The following is a 25,969-nucleotide window of genomic DNA, read 5'->3' on the forward strand; positions in this document are numbered from 1 at the left end:
ATAAAGGAGAGAGTTGCATTAATCAAGGCGGGAAATTACCAAGAAGTGAATAAGTTGTGGTGTCATTAGTCAGGAAGGGTCAAATTCTGGAAATGTTGCAGAGGTAAAGCGGGCAGGATTTAGCCAGTGATTGGATGTGGGGGCTGAAGGAGAGGTCAGAGTCAAGGATTACACGCAGCACCCTAGCATGTGTGGAGGGACCGAAGGTTGTGCTGTTGATATCAATGGTAAAGTCATGGGGGGGAGGGACCGGGAAGGAGGAAATATAGCAAGCTCAGTTTTATAAAGATTGAGTTTGAGAAAGTGGTGTGACATCCATACCGATATGTCAATGGAAGAGACATGTGATATCAAGTAAAAGGTGCGTCCATAGAGGACGCCAGAGCGCCGCCCCCTCTCGCTCCCGCACCGCCACTGAATACAATACATAGATTCATGCATTGCATGAATCTGTGTATTGCCGCTGCCGCCAACTATTCAGATAGCCGACCCCCTGGTGAGCGCCGGCCATCTGAATAACGGCAGCTGGTTGGCTGTGGAAGTGCCTATCAGAGCCAGCGGCACAGGGCACAGTAGCGACAATTACAGGGCACAGTGGCGACAATTAAAGGGCACAGTAGCGACAATTGGCACAGTGGCGACAATTGATGGGCACAGTGGCTGCATTTGATGGCATGGCACAGTGGCTGCATTTGATGGCATGGCACAGTGGTGACAATTGATGGCACAGTGGCTGCGTTTTATGGGCCCAATGGCTGCATTTGATGGGCACAGTGAGGCTCCAATTGTTTTTTTTTTTCGCTTGTTTGCGCCCCCCCCTACAAAATTTGAGCACCAGCCGCCACTGCTGTATTTACCATTAGGCATTAGGCTTGTACCTATAGGTAGCAAAGGCAAAAAAAAGTTGCTTTTTCCTCTACAGAGATCCACCACACATTTTTTATCATTATAATAAAAAAATCAAGTATCGTAAGCTTGTTTACACAATATTGCTATATTCTCAGTTAGTAAATAGCAATATAGTTTCCATAGCTCTTTGGTTAACCACCTCAGCTGTGGAAGATTTTACCTCCAGGCCATCTTTACTTTACCACTTTAGTGATTGCGCGGTCATGCAATGCTGTAACCAAACAACATTTATATATTTTTTTTCACACAAATAGAGTTTTTTTTTTTGGTGATATATGATTACCATTGGCCTTTTTTTTGTTTTTTGCAAAACAAACAATAAAAGACCAAAAACAAAAACAAAAATATATTTTTTACTTTCTGCTATAAAACATATCCAATAAAAAACAATTCTTCATACATTTTTGGCAAAATGTATTCTGCTACATAATCTGCTACATAATTTTGATTAAAAAAAGAGAAGACATTTAGGCCTGTTATGGGTCGACGGTGGTTTGGGTCTTTGGGGTCAAGTGTGTTTTTTTTAGAATTGGTTTGATTATGCCTTGTTTCAGCAGGGTTGGCACCATGCCCTCCTTGAATGACTGGTTTATGAGCTGCGTGATAGCTGGTGCTGATATCATTGGGTGCTGTGCTATTTCGCAGAGTAACGATGATATTTTTAATGGCATCGATGGAAATGGGTTTTAGAGTGAAATTAGTCGATTGCGGCGGATTTATGTGGGTATTAGCTTTGTGATTTAGGGGGGGTAGATGAAGGTTCTATTTTGCTGAATACTTTCACGGATTTTGTCAATTTTGTTAATGAAATAATCCGATAATTTGTTGCAAAATTCTTGTGAATCAGAATTCGGGGCCTCTAGACAGACTGGGTTCATGGTCTGGGTGACTAGATTAAAGAGTTCGCGGGGGCGGTTTAGGGCATTTGCGATAATGTTGGAAAAATGTTTTTTTTTTTTGGCTTTAAAGATTTCTTTATGGTATTTCTTAGCGCCTACAATCTATGATATACAGTATACTGTAATTTTTTTTTTAATACTACTAATGGCTGCGATCAACAACTTATAATAGGACTGCGATAGCGTGGCAGGCAATTTGTCGCTAACTGACACTGGGGAAAACTGACTAACTGCCACTGACATCACCAGTGACATTAATACAGTGATCTGTGATAATACTATACACTATCACTGTACTAATGACACTGGCTGGGAAGGGGTTAACATCAAGGGCGATTAAGGGGTTAAATATGTGCCTAACTATGTGTAATGTGTGTAAAGTGTGCTGTTTTTGGTAAGAGATCTCTGCCAGATTTCTCCCTCTGTGCATAGCTCTGTGTTGTTTACCAACTGTAGGGGAGATTTACTAAAACTGGAGCATTTAGAGTCTGGTGCAGCTGTGTATGGTATCCAATCAGCTCCTAACTTTAGCTTGCTCAATTAAGCTTTGACAATAAAACCTGTAAGCTGATTAGTTTCTATGCAGAGCTGCACCAGATGTTGCACTCTCCAGTTTTAGTAAATCCACCCCACTAAACTCTGGGCTGTGATCATACACAACCAATCAGCAACCGTAAATCATTGGCCGGGACTTGCTGACAGGCTCCCGCTGTGTACAATCACATGTTGCTTTTTACAATCGGGTACATCATCTTGCCTACAGCGGCCGCCCATCCATGGTATGTTGTGGGCGGCAGTTGCTAAGTGATTAAAGGGGTTGTAAAGCGTCGTGTTTTTTCACCTTAACCTCTCTGGTGGTATGATTATGTCAGATTTTTTATGCTGAAAGTGGTACATTGTTTTGCATAGAAATTTGGCGTTTTATATTGGAGGCCTGTAATTCTTAGAAATAACTCACTTAAATCTGTCCAAACAAGAGTCTAGTAGACATCCTGGGTATGATAAAGTTTGAAACACAAAATCATAAATTATAATATAATAAATAACTATAAATAATTATAACAAATAATAATATAATAATAATAACAATTATTCAATAATGTCATCAAATCAAAAACACTGAAATTTGCTCAGTTGCAGAATTGTCGCTGTCATTACTTACAGTGTTTGATGACGAATTTCCCAACAAATCGCTATCGCTCAATTCTAATTTATTATCGCTGTTTTCTAGCTGGTCTAAAAACACTTTTGATGTAAAGGGACACGTTTTTGGTTGCTATGGACAATCTCCAGTTTCCAGGCAAAAAGAACAGTATTTATAATATAAAAGTGCATGCAGGACACTGGACAAGCCACTAGGGACATAAGGGATGTGTAATTATTTGATACAGTACTGTAATCTGTAAGATTACAGTGTACTATATGTATACTGTTTTTAAAAAAAAGTTATTTAGCGCAAGCTCTGTCCCCGTGCTTCGTAATGCTCGCAGGGAACTGAGCTTGGCACTGTGAATCGAGTGGAGGACACATGGCTGGCAGACTCCAGGGCACAAGGTAATAACCTGTACATGGATTTTGCGATGCAATCCCAAGTGTGGCTCGGGGTTACCGCTTTTGGTAATGAAAATTCACCCCGAGCCTAACTCGGGAATACCGCTAAGGAGGTTAATACATCCTATACATTAAGGTGAAAAAACACCTTGCACTCTCCGGTCCCCCCGAGCCCCCGTTTTACTTACCTGAGCCCTGAAACTCCGTGGGCACGATCCCGCGTTGCTTTACCCCAGCTCCCGTGGGCTCTACATTGGATGATTGATATGATTGATAGCAGAGTAGTCATTGGCTTCCGCTGCTGTCAATCAAATCAATGATGAGGCTTGTCGGAAGGCGGGGGCCGAATGACACACTTGGCGGCTATGGCCGCCGACTGTATCACACGGGAGAGCGCCCGCAAGCTAACCCCCTTGGGAGAGCTCTTCCCAGAGGGGGGTTAGCTCTTGCGGGGAGAAGCCAAGACAGCCACGAGGAACCCCAGAAGACATGGATCAGGGCCACTCTGTGCAAAACAAACTGCACTGTGGAGGTAAGTATGGTATGTTTGCTATTTAAAATAAGAGGAACCTATAGTGTCACTTTAAAGAAGACAAAAAGTAACATTTAAGATTATATGCGTTCATAATTAGGTTGAATGTTAAACCAAAGTTTTCCCGTTTGGTTGAATTTGTCTATTTTATTCATATGATGAAATATAAATGTAACACTTCCCTATTCTATTCAAAACTTTGAGTCGAGTTCCTCTTTAAAATGTAGTGTATGGAAAAAAAATCACATTCTGTCCAGTTTAGTTAACAGTGAGGCCTCGTACACACGACCGAGGAACTCGACGGGCGAAACACATCGTTTTGCTCGTCGAGTTCCTTGTTAGGCTGTCGAGGAACTCGACGTGCCAATTTTCTTCATTCCCGTCGAGGAAAAAGAGAACATGCTTTCTTTTTGGCTCGACGAGTTCCTCGACAGTTTCCTCGACGAAAAATGTACACACGATTGGTTTCCTCGTCAAAAAACAAAACAAAACAGCAAGTTTCTTGCTGTTTTTTGCCGAGAAACTAGGTCGTGTATACGAGTGATTTTCATGTTTGTGGTTAATCCATGGTTCTCACTGATGCGAATTCCAATGCGTTCCAGAATTCATGGAATCACATGACAAGTTAAATAACATGACTTTCTATGTATGCCATTTACATATATACAACACAAATCTGATGCAATTTTTTTTGTTTCAATAGATTTTTATTGGTATTTCATTTTTCATACATAAGCAAGTCGTTGATGTAAGTAGTATTAACAATGAATAAACAATATCGTATGACACAAGAAAAAAATACGGGATGCACCATATATATAACTGTACGTAAGAGTGACTTTGCATAAGAAAGAAAATAGTAAATCAGTAAAGAAGCACAGTATACTATTATCATTCCTAAAATCTGCAATAAATAAAATACTATTCAATAATCAAAAAAATGTATAGAAGAAATATCCTTCTCTATTGTGTTCTCGAACATGACATACCTGGAAAAAGGTATTCCTAGAAAATGAAAACTTCAGACATCGAACAACAAAATGGGCATTTAATCCTTGTGGTCAAACCATGTTTTCCAAGGGGCCCATGCAATATCATGTTTGTATAAAGTATTTTGGGATATAGCCAACAAGCGTTCATATGACATATGGAGATTCGTAAGATCAATAGCTTCAATTACAGAAGGGGGGCAGGAATCCTTCCATCTCCTGGTAATTGAAAGTCTGGCGGCAAGAAGTAAGTGGATAATAGAATAGCGTTGGGTAGACTGAAAGTTTTCTACACCAAGGGACAATAAAGCCAATGCTGGATTAGGGTTTATTTTAGTATCCGTCATGCATGTTATAATACTAAATATGTTTTCCCAGTAATCTTTCAGTTTAGGGCATTTCCATAAGATATGGAGCAGGTCCCCCCTAGTTCCACATAATCTCCAGCATTTATCTGATGCAATTTTAAAAAGGGTCCTGTGCGTGTTTAGAGCGGTGTGGTGTGATTCTTAGCTCCTTAGACTAGAATGGTAATAATCACATGCAATACACCTATCTGTCCTATAGTAACACGATTCCAGTACGTTTTCTGCAAGTTTTTGCAAGAGAAAGAAAGCGAGAAAGAATGACAGCTGTATCCAAAGTGCATCAAAAGCGTATCTGAACCAAACCAAATCGCACTGCAAAACAAATTCTACTCGCACTGCATTAGTGTGAACCTAGGCTAAAGTAACTGCAGGTTTCTTTCATCATTTATTTTCCCTATAATAAAAATGTGCTCTTTTTTTTGTACAGATATCATTACTACGGCATTGGCATAAAGGAAAGCAGTGCATATTATCATTCAGTGTACTCTGGAAAGGGGCTGACAAGGTATGAATGTTTTAAAAACAGATCAATATATATATTGATATTAGGAAAACGAATTATCATCATCATAGTCATCATTTCTATTGTGTTTTAAAAGCTGTTTGTCAAAATTACATCCTGATAAAAATTAAAAAAAATAAACATCAAATTGCATGCATGTGGCACAGACTGCCTGGTTAGTACTTTTTGATTCAGTCATTGCTGTAGTGCCCTAATCCAACCAAGTCCTTTTTATTGGTGATCTGGGAACTCCTGCTTGTAATGTATAAGAGGTATTCCCAAACACACCCACTACAGTCTCTATGCTGCAGTGGGTGCACCACAAGGGACAGAATCTCTGAGTTCAGGCTGCATTGGGTTACAAAGCATTAAGATATACTGATCTGTCTATCGACCTATCTATCTATATCCATGTCTATTTATATTTATGTCCCATTATATGTCTTATGCCTCACTATCTAATTTGTCATATTTATTTTCATAAAGGTTTTCTGGCAGCAAGTTGAAGAGTGAGGTATGTCAGTTTGTCTTGCTGTCTTTGAAACAACAGTCTTGTTTCGTTGTTTTGTTTAAACTCTATCTACTGTAAACCCAAGAATAAAATGTAATATATTGCGGCAGGCCATAGATGATTTAATTTTCTTTCCTGCAAACCACGGTTCGCGGGAAAGAAAATCGCTCGATTACGTCATCAACACAATCAGTTTTGATGGAGGAGTGCTATTTTGTTGTGCTGGCGAAGGAGTAGGGGCGTAGGGAGCCTTCCTGACCGGCGAAAAAAAATGATTACTGCTAGCAGTTATGGCAGCAATCGCATTCCATAAATCCGACTGGCTAGTTGTACTGCAGTTGATCGATGGATCGACTTCAGTACAACCAGGCTGCCCATACATTGACCAAATGTATTTTCTGTTATTTCTAACTGATGATTTTTTTAGATTCTCAGAGAGTTCTTTGCCATGAGGTGCCATGTTGAACTTCCAGTGACCAGTAGGAGAAAGTGAGAGCGAGAACACCAAATTGAACCCACCTGCTCCCCATTCACACCTCAGACCTTAACACTAATGAGTCACATGACACCGGGGAGGGAAAATGTGTAATTGGGCCTAATTTGGGCATTTGCACTTAAGGGTGTACTCACTTCCTTTGCCAGCGGTTTAGGAGTGCTCAATTAGTACAACTGTACCAAATTTGTCTACAGAATACCATCCTGACTGAATAGGGTTGGAGGCAGAAGCTAGTCCCTCACTACCTTTATACCTTCTTTATTCCACTCCCTATGTCTCTGGGACATGGTGTGCAAATTATACCCTGTATAGTGAGGTGAGGGGCGCTATATCAAAATAGTGGATGCGTGTCACAATGTGCGTTTGAGTAGTACACAGTGTAACTGTGTACCCAAATCTATGTGAAAAACCAAACAGATTATAGTCTAAACTCTATAAGTACAATAGTGCCAAATGCCGTGGAAAATAAATAAAATATAAAATATAAAAAAAAAAAGCTGTACGCTTCCTGAAGACGGTTTAACTGAAACGTGACGTCGAGGCGGTATCCGGGCGCGCACGCATAGCCACGCACTTCCGGTCTCACTGGTTGATGGACAACTAGCGGTGGAACGCACGCTAGTGGACCAGGACGCGGCCATCTCTTATCTTGTCTTACTATCCCCACCACCTACAGCCTTGGCATTGTAATTTTAACTTTTGTATATTAAATGGTTTTACACTATGGTGGTATCTCTTCTCTTTTCTTGGTACACCATTTGCTGCAATCGCTGACATTGGAATCAATGAGACCCTGCTGATCCTCATTTAAAACAAGCCTGATTGACCATATTTTAAGTAATCTGGTCAACACCGTGTGGTAAGGAGCCATCCATTATTATTCTGGTGACCTATAGGTGAAGGCGGATCACTTCTTTCTCGCACTTTGGCTATTTTGAATGTTCACAAGCACTTTAGCATTTGCACTTTTCCCTGCGATTTGGGATTGGATTATTTGCATTTTGCACCTGGACTTGATACAACACTGGATCCATTTTGCACTTAACTATTTATTTGCTGGACATTCTTTTAAATTTTTTTATTTTTTTTTATTTTTTTTTATATTTTATATTTTATTTATTTTCCACGGCATTTGGCCCTATTGTACTTATAGAGTTTAGACTATATTCTGTTTGGTTTTTCACATAGATTTGGGTACACAGTTACACTGTGTACTACTCAAACGCACATTGTGACACGCATCCACTATTTTGATATAGCGCCCCTCACCTCACTATACAATATATGCAAGTCAGTCACCTGATTTTATTTGGGAGCAGCTTCACTCAGTTAGTCACTTGATTTATCAAGTATATAATTTAGTGTAATTCATTTGGCGCGAGTTTTTTTTTTTCCTGTATGCAAATTATACCCGCTAAGGTCTGCCCATTTTCCTGTGGCCCCTATAATTAATAACCAAAATTTCTTCCAGGACAGAATCCCCAACAAATGGTGGATTAACAAAGGCCTTTACAGGAAAGCACATTTCATAGTTCACAAAGGTTTGCGGACTTGCTAGATGAGATCCCTAGACATCTCCCATCCCAATTTTTTTTTCATTTTATTAGCAGCTGAAATTACTATAGCGCGAGCATGGAAATCTTCAGTGTTTAATGTAGCATTAGTAAAGCATAAACTTTACTGGATCATGTTCAGGGACAAACGAGCCAGATTTAAAAAGATGTGGTCCCCCTGGATTAAATACCTTTAAGCCCCATTAAGCGGTCAGGAGCCTAGGCTGAGGGAATTGACTCCTGCTTCTTTCTTCTTCTTTTCACCCCTTTTTATGCTTAATGACATTTACCTTATGGATGCAAATGGAGAGACATACAGCCTCTAATTTTTCAATGTCAATGTGGGAGCTACATAAAGTGCCTTGAAGCAGGGCCATCTTAATAGCATCATGGGCCCCTGGGCAAAGTAATGCTCTGGGGCCCCTACAATGCAGACAGTGCAGGTTAACAGATATCAAGTATGTAGGAGGCAGACAAGCGGAGCTTCCCCTATTGGGTGGAGATCCGCATTAACTACATGAACAATCATTCTGTAATTCAAAGAAACAGTGGGAAAATACTACATACATAAAGTAACAAAGCTGTCCTGTGCATATAATATATATGCTCGATTGATGCCTACCCAGCACGATGACCCCTCTGCACCGCTGCCAGCCTGCCTCCCCTGTGTATCCATCACTCTCAGTGCCACTATGGGGCCCCCAATTTCAGGGCAGCGTGGACTCAAGGACCAGCTGCTTTTGGGGAAATTGCAGGGGCTCCCCATGCAGCTGGGGCCCCTGGACAGTGCCCAGGTGTGCCCTCTCATTAAGACAGCCCTGCCTTGAAGTGATAGATTAACCATGGTGATTAGTGCTCCTATCTCTAGTTATACTATTGTCCTACAGTTGAATCAACTGTTGCAGGGATGTTTTTTGGAGTAATGTTTCTGAATTGTTTATGCTACAGAGTAAGTATGATTATATTATACTGTATATGTCCTGGGCAAGCAGTAGCTTAATTTAGTTGGATTCACTTTTCCATGTATTATATTTACAATGGTCTGACACTTGATTACCCTTGAGGATGCCTGGATCTTTCTATATCTGTATGATACTAATTGTATCCTAAGAAGTTTGTTAAACTTTTGAATAAAAATCTATTGCAAACAAAATAAAAAAAGTTAAAAATCAACTGACACTGTCCACTCCCCTACTGATACCAATCTCTGCCCTACTGACACTGTCAGTGTATATATGCATAGATGTTTGAGCTTTTGGGTGCACACCCTAATGCAATAGACTGCGCACTCCTATGTATATAGATGTACATATATATTTTTTATTTGGCCAAAACATGGGGGGAATTTACTTACCTATCATGCTCATGCTAAAGTTTATCTAAACCCAAGAACTGATATTTAAAGGCTAAGTTCGCCTTTATTTAAAGAGGAAGTAAACCCATAAACAAAAATGAAAAAACAAAAAACCCTCCAAGACAAAGGCATAATGAGCTAGTATGCAAGCTGAAGTTGGCTACCATGCACAGCTGCACAGTATTCTGACTGCACCAGTTTTAGTAAATCCCCCCTCCCCCTCTGTGTCAGAAAACCTGCTACAAAATATGATCTGCTGGCACTGATTAATCACCAAAGGCCATCTGACCTACAAAATTAAAGCAGTTTTCAGCATACTACCCGCTCATTGGGCTGTTTGATATAGCAGCAGCATGATCTGCTTCTCACAAATAGGGTATGAGTATAGGAAAGTTAAGTCAGTGCCAATATTTTCTATTTAAGCTTCTCTTCTCTTCTTTCTTTTTGTGCCACATTTGCAGTCTCTGGTGGTTTGTAGTCTTTCACCCTGGAGATGCAAATTTGTTTGAGCAAATGCCCAAAATCCCCATGTGCTAAAATTCTAATTTGCAGGTAAGGCATACCTCCCAACATTTTGAGATGGGAATGAGGGACACTAGCAAACACATGTAGGTGTATGACACACCCCCTGCCACACCCCCTTAAAGGAGAATTAACCAAAAAATGATTAAATAAATCCACAAGGGCTTTTTCTTACCACTACTATTCCTTTATATTGTCTTTAAAAATGTACAAATGCAGCAATTTAGAATTTGGATGAAAGATTTAGCACTGGGAAACACTTTTTGAAAGCTAAAAAGTGAATTTTATATCCAAGTATATAGATCAGACCAAAATGAAGGACAAATGAGGAGGAAAGAGGGACAGAGGGACATTGCTCCAAATTAGGGACTGTCCCTCTAAATCAGGGACAGTTGGGAGCTATGGGTAAGGGAGTATAGGACTCCATAGCATATAGTTGGAAAAAAATGTACATTTGCAAATGGTGAATTCAAAAAATTACTTGGACTGGCAGCTGTACTAATGTGGCCAATATTACTGAGACATGCATTGCCTCTTGAAATATGGCAAGTGCAAATTTGCCACTGACAAATGCCCTTTAAACTCCAGTAAAAGATCCAATAGCACTTTGGCAGGAAATAAGCAGCGTATGACTGGCAGACCGGTTCCTTTATAAATATAAAGTGTCCATCGTAGAGCCACTTTTTTATGTAACCAGGTTGCTATCATAATATGAGTGAGGCTTGTTATACCTGTATGCAGCCCTTGACCCGTCTCCTGCAACTTGATAACAGACTGTTGACTTATTAAACAGGATCACAACTATCTAATTTTTGTACTGTTTCAAAGTATCTTTGGAATACATTTAATTAACATACCTGTATTGTATATGTATACATTCTTTTTAATATATGATTGTAATATACATTTTATATATAATGAACAGTCAGACAGTGGGGAGGGTGCTTGCAGTTAAATAGACCCAGTGATGTAACACCTATCAATAAAAAGGATTAGCACACAGGTCGGTAAGTGCAGAGGAAGTCACATATGTTTCATATCAGTGATTTATAGGTAGGGTAGCGTGTGTTAAACATAATTAAGTGATACGCTTGATTCTTTTCTTATGAAAGCTTTTACGATTTTCTTCCTATTAGATGTCCTGAACATGGCTAAGCAGTAGTTTAAGGCTGGGTTCACACTATGTGGGTTATTTACTAAAATTGAAGTGTGCAAAATCTGATGCAGCTCAGCATTAAAACCAATCACCTTCCAGCGTTTATTGTCAAAGCATAATTGAACAAGCTGAAGTTAGAAGCTGATTGGCTACCATGCACAGCTGCACCAGACTCTGAGTCCACCAGTTTTAGTAAATCTCCACCTATAACACACTGTGGCTCACAGCAGGAGTCCGGTGCGTCTCAATTCACCATTTCAGGTCCGATTTCAGCTCACATTTTTTGCTGAATTCGGACCTGAAACGGACAAAAAGACACACAGGGAGCCGCTGAGAAGATATGTAAACCGGCTCAATAGAGAGCCGGTCACAATCTCCTGCTATGCAAATTGGATGCAGGGAAAGCCACATTCAATTCACATAGGTGGGAACCCAGCCTAATGGAAAATATGATACCGGCAGAGTTTTTGTAGTGAATAGTAGTATTTGGTTACTTGGATTTACCGTTCTAGTCTGCATTTAAAAAACAAAAATTGTAAATGAACAATATCTAAAATGTAGTAAGTAACTTATATCAAAAATGGAATCACATATGGACTTTTTTTTTAATCCATGAATCAACAAAGTAAAATAGATGTGTGGCACTTACCATTAGTAACTCTGGAGGGAGCTCAGACTAGTACTTTGAAGTTATTGCCATGGAGTTCCCACATTATCAGAAATCACAAAATCACTGCTCAGGCAATCATTTAATGTCAATATTGGTAACTTACCTGAAGATACATACAAAAGCATCACGTGCTACTGTATGCATTTACAGTGCTTACATTGGGCCCATACATACGGTGCAAGCCAGAGGGCAGCTAGGAAATGGGGTCAGCAACATCAACATAGCCTTATGCTGCAACCAACACGCAGTTCAGAACGATTCAATGAGCACTACAAGTATTGAACCGTTTTTATCAATAATTTTACTGTGTATAGGTCAATTATTTTACCTGATCAATATTCCCTCAGACAATGGAGGGGGGTCAAGATGGAAAAAGCTGGTTAAACAGTGATAGCATCTGCCCATGTATACACAGCTGCTTCTATTACACATTTGTTAAATTTGGTAACTTAAACTTTGGATACGGCTGGATAATAATTATATGCTCATCAAAACAATGTCCACATATATTATGCCACCCTGTATAACTGCAGCTGTTGGCCTTTTCAGAATTTAAATATGTGTAGTTTGCTTCTAATAATTCTTTCTGATACTTAAACTAAGAAATCTGCATGTTACAAATGAATATAATAGGATAATGATGCAAGGGGAAGTCTGGTTTGTTGCCATAGTACTCAGCCTGTGTAGCCTGTTCAGTCCTTACTTGAGACTGTTGTGCTATGTATTGCCAACTTCAGTCTGTTTTTAAAGGGTAACTCTACTTTCATGGGGAAAATATTAGCAAATAAAAAAATATATATATATAGCATATACAATTGCGACATAAGTCATATTGTGATTGAATGTTATTAAAAATGTTCTTTCCTTTTCAATCTGCAGCTCTGTAATTTTCTATAAAATGCATTGCAATATGGCTACCTGGGTGTATTCTGTACACAAAATATGTAAAGAACCCCCCCCCCCCAGAAACATAATGTCCTGCTTGTGTAATTTACTCACTGATTTACCTAGAAGTCTACACTAATGCCACATACTCACGATCCGAATATTTTACGAAAAATGACGTCCGAGGAAGAATCGTCCGCTAATCGGATCGTTAGTACAGGGATTCCGTGAGCCGATCATGACAGTTCATCCGATATTATTTTATCGGACATGCACGAAAATTTTCCTCGTACGATACCAGATCGTACGATTTTCGTTTGGTCAGTACAGTTGTCGTCCGAAAATACAACACAAATACATTACAACACATGACATCACTTCCGATATTTTTTTCTGTCGTACGAGAATTTTTTTGACTTTAGTAACCTATTCAATTTCTACTTGCGACTAGTAAACGGAAAAAGTCGGACCATCTGTCGTCCGATTTTCGGATCGTGTGTACGTGGCATTAGATACAAGTCAGATTTCAGGCATTTGCATTTTTGGTGAGATACTCCAATAGGAAATCACGTCTAAAGGGATGCAGGCCCTGTAATTTTCCTCATTAGGGATTTATTTCATCAAAATAAAACAAAAGTTAGGAATCTGCAACAAAGTTTGTTTAACTCCTTGTAATGTACATAGATCACCCTGGGGGGAATGTTTTTTTCTCAGCAAAAGTGAAGTTACTTTAAAGTTTTTTTTATGGGTGACTGGCCATTATCCACATGCTTCACTATGCTTCGCTTTATAAAAACTCAGCAGAAAAAGAGTACCAGTCAGTTGAACTTTTTAGGTACATAAATATTAACAGCTACTTGAAATTCAGGTTTCAGGTTTCCTATTCAGTACAAGGAAACAATGATTTGTAAAAAAAAAAACAAAAAAAACAAACACATGTAATAGTGCACTATACCTATATAATCATACAACACGAAATGAAAAGTCGCCACCTCTAAATTAGGCCCATACACACATACTGTAAGGATTACATAAATTCAAAACAGTATAGTTGCAATATGTTGACCTCTATTGGGCCAAAAAAATACTTCATCTCAGTTCATAAATAATCCACTTCTTCAAGAGGAATGTTGAGGGGAATATCCTCCTAAGAATGTACCTGTTTGTGGGTATGCCATAGAGTGGCGGGGAACCCAGGAGCTATAAAAGGTCCGTATGACATAGAAACCAGTAGGAGGGATGAGATGGATGATATGTACCAAAAACCCATAAGGGCATTACTGTATATATACAATGTGAAGTGAGGGGCCTCCCAGGAACAAATTGTTAAAGTGAAGAATAAATTAAACCATGGGCCACCAATGCAGGTATATCCATTACTAAATAACAAGTAATTATAAGCCAGGAGATCCTCGATGGTTATAATATACCATGGTCAGTTTATACAGTAAGTAATGTATACAGTATGGCAGCAATGAATTCACATTGCTGATATGCAATATGGTCAGACTTTACAATAGCAAGCATCCAATGTAAAGCCAAGTCCTTACAAGCATCTATTGACAATCACATCCTATGGTGTGCTTTATAAATACACTTACACATTTGGAAGACCAAAACTTATACTTAATGCATATTCACATTTCAGAATTTTAGAACCAAATATCACAAAAACTCAGTAACATTATGATGCTGCTTGTTACCCTAATATACCATAATGACTTTAATCTTATCTACTTGCTAATGAACAATTTCAAACAGATGGCATGCCTTAAAATTTCAGTATATATACCAGTACAATATACCAGATAAACATTCTAAGTAAATCCATTAGTTTTACTAAATGCTTTGCATTAAGAAGCCCTTTGCCACTCAGCCATTGCTTTTAATACACATAATGAGTAATGTAATTACTTAATTGCACACTTTATCAATATAAACGAAACTTAATATTTACAGTTAACTGATTGACTATAAAATATTGATTTAGTATACATGTTTTGCTTGTTTTATTGTAAAATCTTTTTTCCAGCCTGTGTTTAATGTCCCCTTTCACTATCCTTATCTCTATTCATATTACTTGTATGCATAAAAGTAATTAATAAGTAGGATCTTTTTTTTTTTTTAAATAACAAACATGTTATGCTTACCTGTACTGTGTAATGGTTTTGCACAAAGCAGCCCTGATCCCCCCCTTCTGGGGTCCCCCACAGACGCTATTGGCTCCTTCTGCCTTTGAGTATCACCCTTAGCAAGCCGCTTACTGGGGGGGATATTTGTGCATGCTCGATCATTATCACCTCCTCCTATATTCGCCTCCAGGACTTTTCCTGAGCCTCTCCCATCCTTTAGAATACCCTACCCCAATCTGTCAGACTATCTCCAAATCTATCTACATTTAGGTGATACCTGGAAACTTTTCTCTTCAGAGAAGCCTATACTGCCTCCACGTAACAACTGTTCTTTTATTTTCTTCATCAGCTCATCCCCCATAGTTACTACCCTTTCTTATCACTTGACCTTCCCTCCTAGATTGTAAGCTGTAACGAGCAGAACCCTCTGATTCTTCCTGTATTGAATTGTTATTGTAATGTCTGCCCGAATGTTGTAAAGCTCTGACGCCAATTAAATCCTGTATAATAATAATTGCCCACATATAAATTATATCCTTTTTTGAACAGAGGGTATGCCAGCTCGGACTCTGATCCACTACCCTCTACTGGCTTGTATTCCAAACCAGAATAGGATGATGGGAGCGCCCTGCTGCTCTCATCATCTGACATGGTAAGCATGGCATATGCCTTCTCAGGTGTGTAAACTCTTTTGGCCATGATGAAGGTACTTATGGCAGGCCTGTGTGACGGTACTGATGGCGGGCCTGTGTGTCGGTACTGCTGGTGGTACTGACAAGTCACTGATGGTGGGCCTGGGTGACCAAACTGATAGCAGTACTGATGGCGGGATTGTGTGACGGTACTGCTAGTGGTACTGACAGGTCACTGATGGCAGGCCTGGGTTATGTACTGATGGCAGTACTGATGGTGGGCGTATGTGACGGTACTGATGGCTTACCGATGGTGTGGTGGTACTGATGGCTAACCTGTGTGACAGATCCATATGGGCTATGTGACAGATTGTGTGACAGATCCAGATTGACTGTGACAGATCCAGATGGGCTGTGTGACAGTACTGGTGACAGGTTCTCTTTATTGGGGGGGTACGGTGCACAGTAAGGTGTAAAACACTCAGGCAGACAATAATCACTCACTCCTAATGATCAGTGTGTGAGAAGAAGCAGGGATCAGATAGTGTTTACATTTGTGACCGGCTGTGATTGGACACAGCTGATCACGTGGTAAACAGCAAATTTCATTAGCTGTTTACCCTGATCGGGGATGGGCTATGTCCGAGGGATGTGCACTATCCACAATCACAGCGGTGCACGCCTCCTCTACTGCTGACAAAATTGATCAGCTGTGATTTTACACAGCCGATCGCGTGGTAAACTTGTTGCTTGTTTTCTGTTTCAAATGCCGCACAGCATAAACTCACTAATGAATCTGCTATATAACTAATTTTAAATATTTTTACATATGTTTGCTATATCTAGGGGTTGCCCAAACTATAAATTCAGTGATGTTTTTGTTTTACAAAATGTACTAAATTAGTAACAATAATATGAAATAAATGGTAAAAAGGTTTAGTTTCCTAGTTTTCTGTTGAATTTGTTTTAGATTTTAGTATCCTGTAAAACATTTTCAAACTCACAAATGTATTTATTATTATATACAGGGTGGCTTTACCAGAAAGTATTCCCTTAGCTCAAAGACTGGAACTCTACTACCAGAATTTCCTAGTGCACAGCATCTTGTTTTACAAGGATGTTTATCTAAAGAAAAGGTAAGAATAACGGCATACCACACTTCAATGAAAAAAAAAAAAAATCTGGAAATTTTTCTGCTCCCAAGTTAAAGTTGGATACCTTCTGCTTGTCTGGAAGGGAAAGAACACACCAGAAGTTTTTTTTTTTGTGACAGTTTATTGCATCATTTGACACATTTCACCACGCAAAAGACTAATCATCTGAAAGTTTTAATTATTTAATGTGGTAAAACAAATCAGAGTTCACCTTTCTAAATTTAGATGAATTCAGGGTGAATTGATAGGCGCCTGCTGTACCATTGTATGCAAAATTATTATATTCTCTGTATATTGTTTCCTTTACATGAAATACCCGGTGTTCCTGCCAGTCCCTTTACTTTCCTATTATAAACTGACCACATTAAGTACACAGTGGTCATTTCTATAGCTATTCTGGGAACTCAGCCTGCTCTCTTCCAATAACCAGACTTTTCCCGCCACACCCCCACCTGCACAACCTTTCACTGGGAAGATCAGTGTTCTGCTGTTTCTCCTTACCCCAGCTCTTATGCAGCTGAGAACAAAGGGGATGTGATCACTTATAAAAAAGGTACCGTATTTATCGGCGTATAACACACACTTTTTCCCCTTAAAATCAGGGGAAAATCGTGGGTGCGTGTTATACGTCGAACGGCTGCCTTGGAGGGAACGAGCCGAAATAGACAAAGCCGAGTGTACTGTGTACTTGGCTCCGCTAGGCTCCACTCGCAGTTACACCTCCCACCATTGGAGCGGTGTTATGTACATCATAGAAGTTGCGCCAAGGGGCGGTACTGCGAGACGAGCCAAGAAATCCGAGTACACTGGACATCCGGCTCTGTGTATCTCGGCGACGCTCATTCCCTCAAAGCTGCAGATTGACACTGGATGGGGCAAGGCTGCAGATGGATGGGGGCAAGGCTGCAGATGGATGACAAGGTGGCAAGGCTGCAGATGGATGGCAAGGCTGCAGATGGATGGGCATTGATAAGGCTGTATTGATGGGCATTTAAAATGTTTTTTCCTCAAACTTCCCTCCTAAAATTTTTTTTCCTTAAACTTCCCTCTTAAAGTTAGGGTGCATGTTATATGCCGACGCGTGTTATACGGCGATAATGTTTTCTTGTTTTTTTTTATATCTAGACACAAATGTTTTACCTTTTATTTCTATTTTAAAGGGAATGGGTTGTTTTACAAGTTGATCATTTACAATCACTTTAAATTATTATTTAATCCTTTGTGTAAAAAAAACGTATCAACTAAACATGTGCGGTTCTTTTCATCTTGAATCAATATACAAATTTTCATTATTTGGAAAGTCGGACATCTCGGAATACCGGAATTACAATATGAACTCATTTTACAGAATTCTCAGAATAATGAAAGGGAATCATCCAAATTTTGGAAATTCAAATCAAATTTTATATCGAACTCCGGTTGAATTCTAACTGTACACATATTTCAGGGATCAAAGACTGTGTGTGTTATTAGAGTACCATTTTGAAATAATGCTGTTTCCATTAACCTCCCTGGCGGTATGATTCTTTCAGAAAAAACATGCTGAAAGCGGTACCATTATTTGCAAGGAAATTTGGCGTTTTATATTGTAGGTCTGTCATTTTTAGAAATAACTCACTTAAATCTGACCAAACAAGCTTCTAATAGGCATCCCGGGTATGACATTTTTTTAAAAACAAAATTATAAATTATAATATAATAAATAATTATAAATAATTATAACAAATAATAATATAATTATAATAAAAATTATTCAATAATGTAATCAAATCAAAATCACTGAAATTTGCTCAGTTGCAGAATTGTTGCTGTCATTATTTTTTTTTTTTTATGACGAATTTCCCCACAAATCGCTATCGCACAATTCTGCAAGTGATTATAATTTATTATCGCTGTTTTTTAGCTGATCTAAAACTATTTTTGACATAAAGGGACACTTTTGGTTGCTATGGACAATCTACAGTTTGCAGGGAGAAAGAAACGTTTTTATTATATAAAATGACATGCATGACACAGGACAGACCACTAGGGACAAGGGGGGTGTGTTTTTTTTTACATACAGTACTGTAATCTATAAGATTACAGTATACTGTATGTATAGTGTTTGTTTACTTTTTTTTGAATTTGGCGCCGTTCTCCGTCCCCGTGCGTCGTAACGTCGCAGGGAACGGAGATCGGCGTCACACGGAGGCACTGTGTGAATCGAGCGAGGTCCTGCTCGCTCACACAGCGCGGTGGCATCGCTGGATCCAGGGACAAGGTAAGTAACTTTGCCTGTGGATCTAGCGAGGCAAGCCCGAGTCTGACTCGCGGTTACCGCTCGCAGCAGGAAAATCTAACCCCGAGTCAGACTCGGGAACACCGCCAGGCAGGTTAAGGCAATGGGGATTTAAAGAGTCATTGTAATCATCTGATGAAGATTTTTATTTTCTTTGTTCACTTTGTCACAAGTCTAAAGTTTTCAATTTGGGCTTTTTAAAATGTATCGATTTGAATGTTTCGCATTGAAAAAAATCTGTGAATTCAAACAAAACTTGAAAAATTCCGAATACGAATTCTGAATATGAATCCCACATACGAATTGAACGAATCAATCAAATTTTTTTTTGTATAATCAGTATTTATTGAAGGAATAAAGGGAACAGAAAATAAAGAGGGGGGGGGGGGAAGGGAGGTATATAAGGTATAGGACAGGCACGTCCAACGGGGTTGTTACATATCACAATCCGGCCTCGCAGGACCGTCAAACAGCCAAGGTTTACCTCGGACAAATTATAACTTATATGCATCTATCATCATCTTTATTAAACGCAATTGTAAGCCCGGGGACCACCACGGCGGCCGCCACCCAAGAGGGCGCCGGCAGCCGCGTCAGCCCCAGGGCGGCAAGGTAGCCAGGTGGGCGGCCTTCTAAGAGGGCACGGAGGCAAACAACAACAGAACGGAGCCTCAGAGGAAAAAAGCTAAGGTATCCGCCGAACCCCCCGAACCCGGGGATGAGCCAGGCAGGGAGTTCAAATATGTGCCATTGCAAGAAGCTAGAAACAATAGGGGGACTAAGAGGCCGCAAGGCCCGGACCCGGATCCGCGCCCACACCCAGGGCGGAGGGGGGGGGCACTGAGGCCTCCAACTACCACCCACCGCCCCCGGGTGAGCCAGAGGGCCAGGGCCATGGGGCCAGCCAAGGCACTTAGGCGGGGCCGTGATATCAGTCACGGTCCAGTAGCGGTTTACGGTTAACCTCTCAGCGTGTCTAACATACACAGGCATAAAGGTCCCACTGGCAAATATCACAGAAATTAAGAAAAGAGATAAAACTGAAGGGTAAGAGAGAGGGAAAGAGGGAGAAGCCCCAGAAACTGAGTAGTAAATGAGAGGCGTAGAGAGAGCGAAGAGGGGGAGAGGATGAGAGGGGGTAGGGAAAAGAAGGAAAGAAGGAAAAAAGAAAAAAGGAAGGAAGGAAGGAAAAAAAAAAAAAAAAAAGGGGGAAAGGGGAAGGGGGGATAAGAAAGGGGGGAAAGAGGAGCAGTGCGTACCTCAAAAGCTAGCGAAGGGCACATCCACTTCCACACCGGGCGCATCACTCCAGGCCAAAGTTCCATCATCGACCGGCCACGTCCTTATCTAACTAGCAAGGGGCTCATCCTCTCCACCAGCGAGAGCCTGCAGCCTGCGGGTCTTAAGGGAGGGCTCCGCAAGTTCCAGCAGGGCGACATCTAGGCTACTGGGAACTAAGTTAGGGTCCGAGACGTAATCCGTCCACGGCGCCCAAATGGCCGTATGCTGTTCGCTACGGTCGCGGCAGGTCGCCACCCACCTCTCAGCCTCTCCGATGGCACTCACCACCCGCGTCCAGTCCTCACGACCAGGGACTTTGGACTGCTTCCAGTAAATTGGAAGCAGCCGCCTGGCTGCGTTAAGTAGATGTGGTATAACACTTTTCTTATACTGACTTAGAGGGACTGTCGGGACATGGAGAAGGAAGTGCACCGGAGAGAGGGGGATATCAATTCCCGTGATTATCAGTATCTGATCTTTAACGTCTGCCCAGAAGGGTACAATCAAGGGGCAGTCCCACCAAACATGGAAGAGCGTGCCCCTGTGCCCACACCCGCGCCAGCACAACCCGGATTCAGTAGGGTAAATGCATGCCATGTCTGCCGGCACCCGATACCAGCGAGACAAAATTTTAAAATTTGTCTCTTGGGTTTTAGAGTCTACCGAGGAGGTATGAGTGAGGCGGTAGAGATGGGTCAATTGTGTTTCCGTCAGGACCTGATCCAGATCCCTCTCCCATCTCCGTATATAAACAGGTGTAGGCAGAGGGGCAGCAGACCCCAGCAGGCGGTACAGCTCCGATACCAAGTGGGGGGTAGGATCCTCACTAGCAAAAAGACTTTCAAACGGGGTAAGAGAGGAGGGGTCCCTGATCCTATGGCCCTGTTTCCCAAAAAAGTGGTGCAGCTGCCTATAGCGCCAAAAATTCATCCGTGGGCCGTGTTGTCCCGTAGGGAGGGCCTCATAAGCTAGGAGTTTACCATCTTTTATAAGTTTCCCGCAACTGGCGTTTCCATCATCCAACCATGGTTCAAAAAAGGCTATTTGTTCTCCCGGAGGGAACCAAAGAAAGCCACCCAATGGGGCCAGCGGCGACACAGGGGGAGACAATTGAAGCGCAACATTCATTCTGTCCCAGACCGCAAGTACATGCTTCGTCAATGGGGAAGTCGTCTCTGAAAGTCCCCTGTGTTCCCGCTGTAACCATGGTGCGTATGATAGGTTCCGTCCCGCAAGACATTTCTCCAGTGACACCCAGAGTTTCGAGTGAGTATGGAAACGCCAATTGAGTATCCTCTGAAGAGCCACCGCTCTGTAATATCGCCTAACGTCAGGGAATCCCAATCCCCCCTCTTCCTTAGAGCGTTTCAGCATCTTAAGAGCTATTCGGGGCTTACGTGCATTCCAAACAAACTCAGTTAGCATGCTAGAGAGGCGGTCGAAGAACGGCCTGGGCAATCGAATCGGAAGCATCTGAAAATAAAAAAGGATGCGGGGCAAAACGTTCATTTTCACCACGTTCACCCGGCCCAGCCAGGTGAAGGCAGTGCGAGTCCACTGGGAAAGGTCCGCCTTAATTGCGGCTAGCAGGGGGGGGAAGTTGGCATTGTATAGGGCGTCATATCTATCTGTGAGCTGTACGCCTAGATAGCGCAGAGATGTCTTGGCCCATGAAAATGGGAAGGCGTCCTTAAGTCTCTTCGCTAGATCCGGTGACAAGTTAACGGGGAGGATCTCAGATTTCCCATAATTTATTTTAAAGTTGGATAGGGTTCCGAAGTGTTTAAGTTCCTTCAACAGATTCGGCAACGAGATCAGGGGGTTCTCTAGGTGGAAAAGGACATCATCAGCATAAGCCGAAAGCTTATGCTCCACATTCCCGACCTGCAGACCCTTAATATCACCGTTTGCTCTAACAGTGCGGAGCAAAGGCTCTAGCACCAGAGCAAAAAGGAGGGGTGAGAGAGGACAGCCCTGCCTCGTGCCGTTCCTGATGGGGAAGCGGGAAGAAAGGGTACCGTTCACCTTCACTTGTGCACATGGATCAGAGTAAAGAGCTAAGACAGAAGCATACATGCGGGGTCCCAGGCCTAAATGGCTAAGCACCTCCTGCATGTATGACCAATCAACCCGGTCAAATGCCTTTTCGGCATCGGTTGATAAGATAAGGTAGGGCTGGGGGTCTGTGCGGGAGCGGGCCCAGTGTATAAGCTGAATCGCTCTCAGGGAGTTGTCTCTGGCTTCCCTACCTGGAATAAAGCCCGTCTGATCAAGGTGCACAAGTCCGGGCAACAGATGTTTGAGCCTATTAGCCAAAATTTTTGCTAGTATCTTCACGTCCAGGTTGAGGAGCGAAATAGGGCGGTAACTCTGTGGAGCGGCTGGGTCCTTGCCCTCTTTCGGAATTACCGTGATGTGAGCTAATAAAGCTTCCGGGGGAATTGTTTTGCCCTCTGCTATAGAGTTGAAGTAACTCAACAAGGGTGCCTCTAAATGGGAGAGAAATGTCGCATAGTAGGCCTTAGTGAACCCATCCGGGCCCGGGCTCTTCCCATTGGGTAGAGACTTAACTGTCAGTCTGAGCTCAGACAGGGTAATTGGTTGTTCTAAGATTGAAGACTGATCGTCCGTGAGTGAAGGGAGACCCGACGAGGTCAAGTAGTCTCGAATCGCCTGACGCTTGGTGTCCCACGCCGAGGGGGGGAGTCCAGAGTTCAAGTTGTATAAAGTGGCGTAGTAGTCCCGAAAGCCCGCGGCAATTTTAGAGGACAGCACCGTCGGCTCCCCCGAAGGGGAATACAGCTTGTGGACATGCATCTGCGCAGTCCGAGCTCGCAGCGCTCGCGCTAGCATGCGCCCGCATTTATTCCCATGTTCATAGAACTTATGGGACATGTAGCGGAATCGTTTGTGCGTCTGTCTGTCCAAAAGGCGCAGGAGCAATTCCCGCAGCTCAGTCAAGTTACTCAGTGCCTCTGGTCCCCCCGTCGCCTTATGGTGGAGTTCAGCCTTCTGGAGGGCGGTGTACACCCTGTGAAAGTCCGCCATGCGTTCCCGCTTCAACCGGGACCCCTGAGAGATCAATGCCCCTCTAACCACGGCCTTATGGGCCTCCCACAACGTGCCCTCACTCACATCTCCTGTAGAGTTTTCAGAGAAGTAATGGGACAAGGTACCCGAGACTTCGCCCACCACCCCCGTATCGTCTAATAAGTTATCATTGAGCCGCCATGTCCAGGAGCGTCGCGATCCCGAGGGAAGAGCAAGGACGACAGAAATCGGCGCGTGATCTGAGATGGTGATCGAGCCTATAGAGGCAGATTGCAGGAGTTCCAGTGTGTTCCGGTCCACATATAAGTGGTCTATGCGGGTATAAACGTCGTGTACCTTGGAATAGTAGCTAAAGTCACGGTCAGTGGGGTGTAGCAAGCGCCAACTGTCTGTCAGCAGGAGGGACTGAAGGGATTTGCGAAAATGCTTAAGGAACGCATGAGAATGCGTTGGTCTAGCGTGGGATGTGTCCAGCAAGGGGTCAGGGCTGACATTGAAGTCTCCCCCCAAGATCAGGAAGCCCTCTCTAAATTCCCCCAATCGTTCCAATGTAGAATCGAGGAAACCCAACTGATTTGTGTTAGGGGCGTAGATGGACGCTAACGTGTATATATGTCCCGCTAGGGAGCCCTTTAAGAACACATAGCGACCTAAAGGGTCAATCAGGGTATCAGTGGGTTGAAAAGGGCACGACCGGTGTATGGCAATAGCTGTACCCCTGGACTTAGGGGTCGGAGACGTGCTAAGAAACCACTGGCTAAAAAGATGTTTAGGGAGCTTGGGTAGCGACCGTGGCGTGAAGTGGGTCTCCTGTAGGAACACCACCTGTGCCTTCAGCCGCTTCAACTCCCCCCAAAGCTTGCTACGTTTGTGAGGAGAGCACAAGCCTCGAACATTATAGGAGCTTACCTGCAGGGTGGCCATAGGTAGAGTCGGAGAGAATGGAGTTGCTGATCATTGCGAGGCGCCCGGTGTGGAAGGCAGAGCAGTAAGACGCACCTAGGAAGAGGAGAGAGGGGGGCAAGACGAGGGAAGGGGGAGGGAGAAGAGGAAAAAAGGGGGGCATAGAAAAGAGATAGGAGGGAGATAAAAAAACAAGCATCAAAAAAACGTAAAGACATAGGAAACATGACAAGATGGCCTAGGCCAAACAGTCTAACGGAATCACTATGGACCCTGTCCGGGACCCCAGTCCTTACGGAGGGGGGGCTCGGACCCCAGTCCAAGATCCCAATGGGGATCAGTACCCAAAATGAGAGGGTGGCCTACTGGGGGAACGTGGCCAACATGGAAAGAGGGAGAGGGGGGGCATCCGCCATCGTCCACCGCGTCAGACTTGGGGTGGTGAGGGTGAGAGGGGCAGGGAGCCGTAAAATCACTAGTGAAGCAGGTACAAAGGGCACAAGCACTGCCAGGCCTGTGGTAGGCGGGCGTCAGCGTGCCAATGTCAGGATTCTTCCAGCATCTCCAGCCGGAGATGTAAAAATAAAAAAGAGAAGGGGAGGAAGAAGCTGCATAGTGAGCCTATGTCCAAAAGTTCTTCAGTCTCCGACCGGATCAGGGCCCTGTGAGGATTCAGAGATGCGCTGACCACGTCCTCTTCTGCGGTTCCTGCGCTTGGCTGTCTGCCAAGGACCTGAGGGTGGAAGGGAGATAGTGGGGAGAGCCGAAGAGGTCCTCCAGTCTGGGAAGTCCACCGGGTCCAGGTCGAGGGAAGATAAGAAGTGCGGTAGGTCATCTTTCGTGCGAAGGGTCACAGTTCTGCCTTCTTTAGTGGCCTGCAGATAAAAGGGGAAACCCCATCGGTATGACAGGCCTGCTTCTTGTAGGGCTACCAGGAGAGGCCGCAGCAACCGTCGCTGCATGAGAGTGCGTCTGGAAATGTCTTGGTAAAAGGACAAGTGCGCACCGTCAAAATCATAGTGGGATTTACCCCGCATTTTTTGCATGATACGGTCCTTAAGCGTATATTTATGGAGTTTGCATATGACATCGCGCGGGTTATTCACATCTTGGGACGGGGGCTTGAGAGCTCTGTGCGCGCGGTCAATTTCCACCACAGCAGTGGCAGGCAGGCCCAAGATATCCTTAAATATGTCCTCCAGGGTAGGAACAATGTCTCTGGCGCTTGTCGCCTCAGGCAGGCCCCGTATCCGGATATTCGCCCTGCGACTGCGATTCTCCATGTCATCTAAATGGCACAACAGGGCCTCTATCTGGTGACTTTGAGCGGAGCATGTTTCTTGTAGTTGGGAGATGACTGGGAGCACATCCTCCAGCTTTTGTTCCAGGGTTTCCACCCTGTTACCTAGGTGGGTAGTGTCAGCCTTGAGCTGGGCCACGTCTTCCTTCAGGGCCCTCTCGACCCGATCCGCAAAGCGCTCCAAATCTGCTTTGGTAGGGAGGGCCCAAATATGGCGTCTGATGTCCGCGTCTTCCAGAGGGTCAGGCCCCTCTGACAGGCCCAGTAGTGAGGAGGGCGAGCTCGGGGAAATCGGGGCCGTCGGGTCACTCACCAGCGATGGGGAAGGCACAGGTGAGCAT

The 25,969-nt window shown here is 42.9% G+C and overlaps 1 protein-coding gene across 1 annotated transcript in view; it reads left to right on the plus strand.

Moving 5' to 3' along the window:
- RFX6 (regulatory factor X6) overlaps window positions 1-25,969 on the plus strand; it is a 113,800-nt gene that overhangs the window by 39,420 nt on the left and 48,411 nt on the right. The window contains exons 5-7 of the mRNA XM_040350292.1: window positions 5,676-5,753; window positions 6,237-6,264; window positions 16,690-16,797. Coding sequence (XP_040206226.1) covers window positions 5,676-5,753; window positions 6,237-6,264; window positions 16,690-16,797 — 214 coding nt within the window. The remainder of the gene's footprint in view (window positions 1-5,675; window positions 5,754-6,236; window positions 6,265-16,689; window positions 16,798-25,969) is intronic.

Source organism: Rana temporaria, chromosome 4, assembly GCF_905171775.1.
Source record: "Rana temporaria chromosome 4, aRanTem1.1, whole genome shotgun sequence".
Taxonomy (NCBI): domain Eukaryota; kingdom Metazoa; phylum Chordata; class Amphibia; order Anura; family Ranidae; genus Rana; species Rana temporaria.